Source organism: Sphaeramia orbicularis, chromosome 8, assembly GCF_902148855.1.
Source record: "Sphaeramia orbicularis chromosome 8, fSphaOr1.1, whole genome shotgun sequence".
Classification (NCBI taxonomy): domain Eukaryota; kingdom Metazoa; phylum Chordata; class Actinopteri; order Kurtiformes; family Apogonidae; genus Sphaeramia; species Sphaeramia orbicularis.
The window spans coordinates 5,498,416-5,501,911 of NC_043964.1; the positions used below are offsets into that span (position 1 = coordinate 5,498,416).

Genomic DNA, 3,496 nt, shown 5'->3' on the forward strand with positions numbered 1-3,496 from the left:
TCCAGTCTTCAGTAGTCTTCAGTAGTCTTCAGTAGTCTTCTTCCAGTCTTCAGTAGTCTTCTTCCAGTCTTCAGTAGTACACTGGTGGTGTTTCATGGCCCAGATAAGCCTCTGTTTCTGATTCTGAAGTCTCAGCAATGGCTTTAGCTGCAACTGGACCCATCAACCTCAACAAAAATGTCTCCTCCTCCTGTCTCCTCGTTTAACCTCTTTCTAACTGCTGTAATGTGCTGTTTTTTATAGACGTGCATTTCCAGTAAAGGCAGTGAATCCAAACTCACATGAACTAATGTCATTGAACTCAGCTGAACAGAGTAAATACAAATGGTTTAATTATTAAATACAGTCCTGTTTATATGAACTGTAGACTGTCTGTGACGCTTTAAAAACTGAACTGAATTAAACTGAACTGAATTAAACTGAAATGTATTAAACTGAATTAAACTGAACTGTATTCATCAGACGTTTCAAAGCTTTAGATTCATTTAATTTTCCTGGATGAGACAGAACATCAAGATTTAATAAACGCCTGCATGACCTTTGACCTGAAGGAATTAGGTTCATCCATCCATCCCTCTCTCCCTCTCTCCCTCCCTCCCTCCCTCCCTCCCTCTTTTCCTGGATGCTGATTGGTCAGTCCAGCTCCTTCCTTTCAGTTTGTGTATAAATACAGACCACACGTTTATTCTGACAAACACAGACGGACACACAGCTCACAGGTAACACATGGACTAATACACACACACATTCAGACACCTTCAGACTTTGGTCCACTTCTGTCTTAAATGTTGACCCTTCAGACTTTGGCCCACTTCTGTCTTAAATGTTGACCCTTCAGACTTTGGTCCACTTCTGTCTTAAATGTTGACCCTTCAGACTTTGGCCCACTTCTGTCTTAAATGTTGACCCTTCAGACTTTGGTCCACTTCTGTCTTAAATGTTGACCCTTCAGACTTTGGTCCACTTCTGTCTTAAATGTTACTAACTTGGTCCACTTCTGTCTTAAATGTTGACCCTTCAGACTTTGGTCCACTTCTGTCTTAAATGTTGACCCTTCAGACTTTGGTCCACTTCTGTCTTAAATGTTGACCCTTCAGACTTTGGTCCACTTCTGTCTTAAATGTTGACCCTTCAGACTTTGGTCCACTTCTGTCTTAAATGTTGACCCTTCAGACTTTGGCCCACTTCTGTCTTAAATGTTGACCCTTCAGACTTTGGTCCACTTCTGTCTTAAATGTTGACCCTTCAGACTTTGGTCCACTTCTGTCTTAAATGTTGACCCTTCAGACTTTGGTCCACTTCTGTCTTAAATGTTGACCCTTCAGACTTTGGTCCACTTCTGTCTTAAATGTTGTGTCTCTGTGTTTCAGTCATGGCGTTCCCTCGGACGTCCTCCATCGTGCTGTGGTTCTCACTCATACTCTTTGTTTATTGGACGACCTCGGCTGCTGAGTCACATGACCCTTCACCTGCTGACCTCCCAGCCCTTCGCAGGCTCAAAAGAGAGCTGGATGCAACCACCAAAGAACAGGTCCAGAGTGGGTTCCAGGTGGGCGTAAACTTCCTGACCACAGTCACGGAGGTGACGAACCAAATCCAACCTAAGCAGCTGGCGTCTGTGCTCAAGGGCCTGGCCAACTTTGCCAGTTTGGCGCCCGGTATCGGAAGTCTGGTCTGCTCATTTATCAACGTGGTTTTGGCCATCATCCCTCAGGAAAACAGCATTGAGGAGCTGAGGAACGGCTTCAGTGAGGTCAACCGGAGGCTGGACTCTCTGGCCTTCCAGATATCCGACCTGGCCACAGACGTGGAGTGGTTCAACTTCGCCAGCGTCTACTCTCGAGATGAGACTCGCATCCTGAACGCCTGGATGAAGTTAGATGAGTTTCAGCAGAACCTCAGGCTGGTGACGAGTGAAGAAGAGAAGCTGAGGCTGGCGGAGATCTTCGCCAACTTCTATGAGAACTCCGGGACTGAGGGCAGCGTGGCCAACATCTACCATTACCTGACGGTCAGCGGCACGTCTCTAAGCAAGAACATCAACAGCCTGTTGAAGGACAAGTTCAAGTGCAGCATCAGTGAGATGGGCCGCTATAACATGTACCTGAGCAGTCTGCTGTGGAAGGGCATGGTCCTCAACCAGCTCTACTGGAAACTCATCGGATTCAGCTCATCAGGTAAACAGGACGAACATAACCGTATGTTCAAGAACGTCTTCAAAGCTCAGAACGATGCTTTGCAGTTCTGTCTGGACAACTTTGACCAGTACTTGGTTAAAGACGTGGAGGTGGTCAGCAAAAGATTCACCGAAGACCGAAAACAGGACATAGCTGCCAACGTCCAAAAGACTCTGGATGAGAAGTACTTCTGGTACAAGTGGGCAGTGGTGGTGTACGCGAAGGGCGATGAGGCCAACTACAAACTGGTCCATATGTGGCGTGTACCTGTGGGGGACCTGGTGGTGGCGGTGGGATACACCCACAAGGAAACAAACACATACCAACAGGAAGTTGAGTCTGCCGCTCAGAGATGCTTTGCTGATACCCAGTGTACGGACCTTAAACAGAAGTCCCAGGACTGTGTCATTGAGGTGCCCACTGGAGGCTACATAGGCCAGCCCTACGGCCACCCTGTCCCCGAAATGGATTTTAGAAGCTTTGCAGAATATGGGAGAGTTTTGCATTATTTCTATCGTAATGCTCCAGTGATGTCACCACCGCCTGTATTCAACCAGGTGGAGTGCATACACCTCGATGGTTATAAGTACAAGGTGAACGTCTACCTGTCCTTACGGTTGCCGGTTTGTTCCTCACGTGACACCTGTCTGAACGGAGGCGTGTGCAAGCGGCTGATGGACTCCAATGAACACCTATGTGACTGTCCTGACGGTTACTTTGGAAACAGATGTGAAAGCAGCACCAGCAGCTTCCAGAACATTAACATCGGTTCCCTGGTGCCGGACATAACCACCCTCAACACCAAACTGGACCAGATCCTTGACACCCATCTGAAGCAGATAGAGCACAAGCTGGACCAGGTCATGAGGACATGTTCGGCCCACTAACGAAGACCTAAACACACATCAGCAACATCCACCGTCACCGTCGGAGGTTCCAGGTCCTGACCCACTGGGATGTTTATGTTACATGGGAAAGCCTGTGATAATAGGAGTTATTATGGGATGGATGTGTGGTGTGAATATGTCCAACAGATGAATAAATAAACATCAGTGAGTTGGTCCAGTTCAAACAGTGGCTCCACCGCGTTTCCTTGTGTTTCCTTGTGTTTCCTTGTGTTTCCTTGTGTTTCCTTGTTTCCTTGATAGACAGACAGACAGACAGACAGTCTGTTAAGGTGGTTCTGTTTTTAAGGTGGAAGCACCGACAGTGGGAACGTTAGCGTTGGCAGCGGAGGCCACATTTCTGCCGTTGCCGCTGCTCCAAACCTCTGTTGCAGTAGATCCGCCAGCATCCATCCTCCCACCGACATGGACAAG

At 47.5% G+C, this 3,496-nt stretch overlaps 1 protein-coding gene across 1 annotated transcript; it reads left to right on the forward strand.

Moving 5' to 3' along the window:
- Positions 1 to 1,372: 1,372 nt before the first annotated feature.
- On the forward strand, positions 1,373 to 3,242 carry LOC115424125 (uncharacterized). Its single transcript, XM_030141228.1, has one exon. The coding sequence runs from the start codon at positions 1,373 to 1,375 to the stop codon at positions 3,062 to 3,064; it is 1,692 nt and encodes a 563-aa protein (XP_029997088.1). The 3' UTR covers positions 3,065 to 3,242.
- Positions 3,243 to 3,496: the final 254 nt, after the last annotated feature.

Coding starts and splice junctions, on each gene's coding strand:
- LOC115424125 (XM_030141228.1), top strand. CDS start 1,373: ATGGCGTTCCCTCGGACGTCCTCCATCGTGCTGTGGTTCTCACTCATA.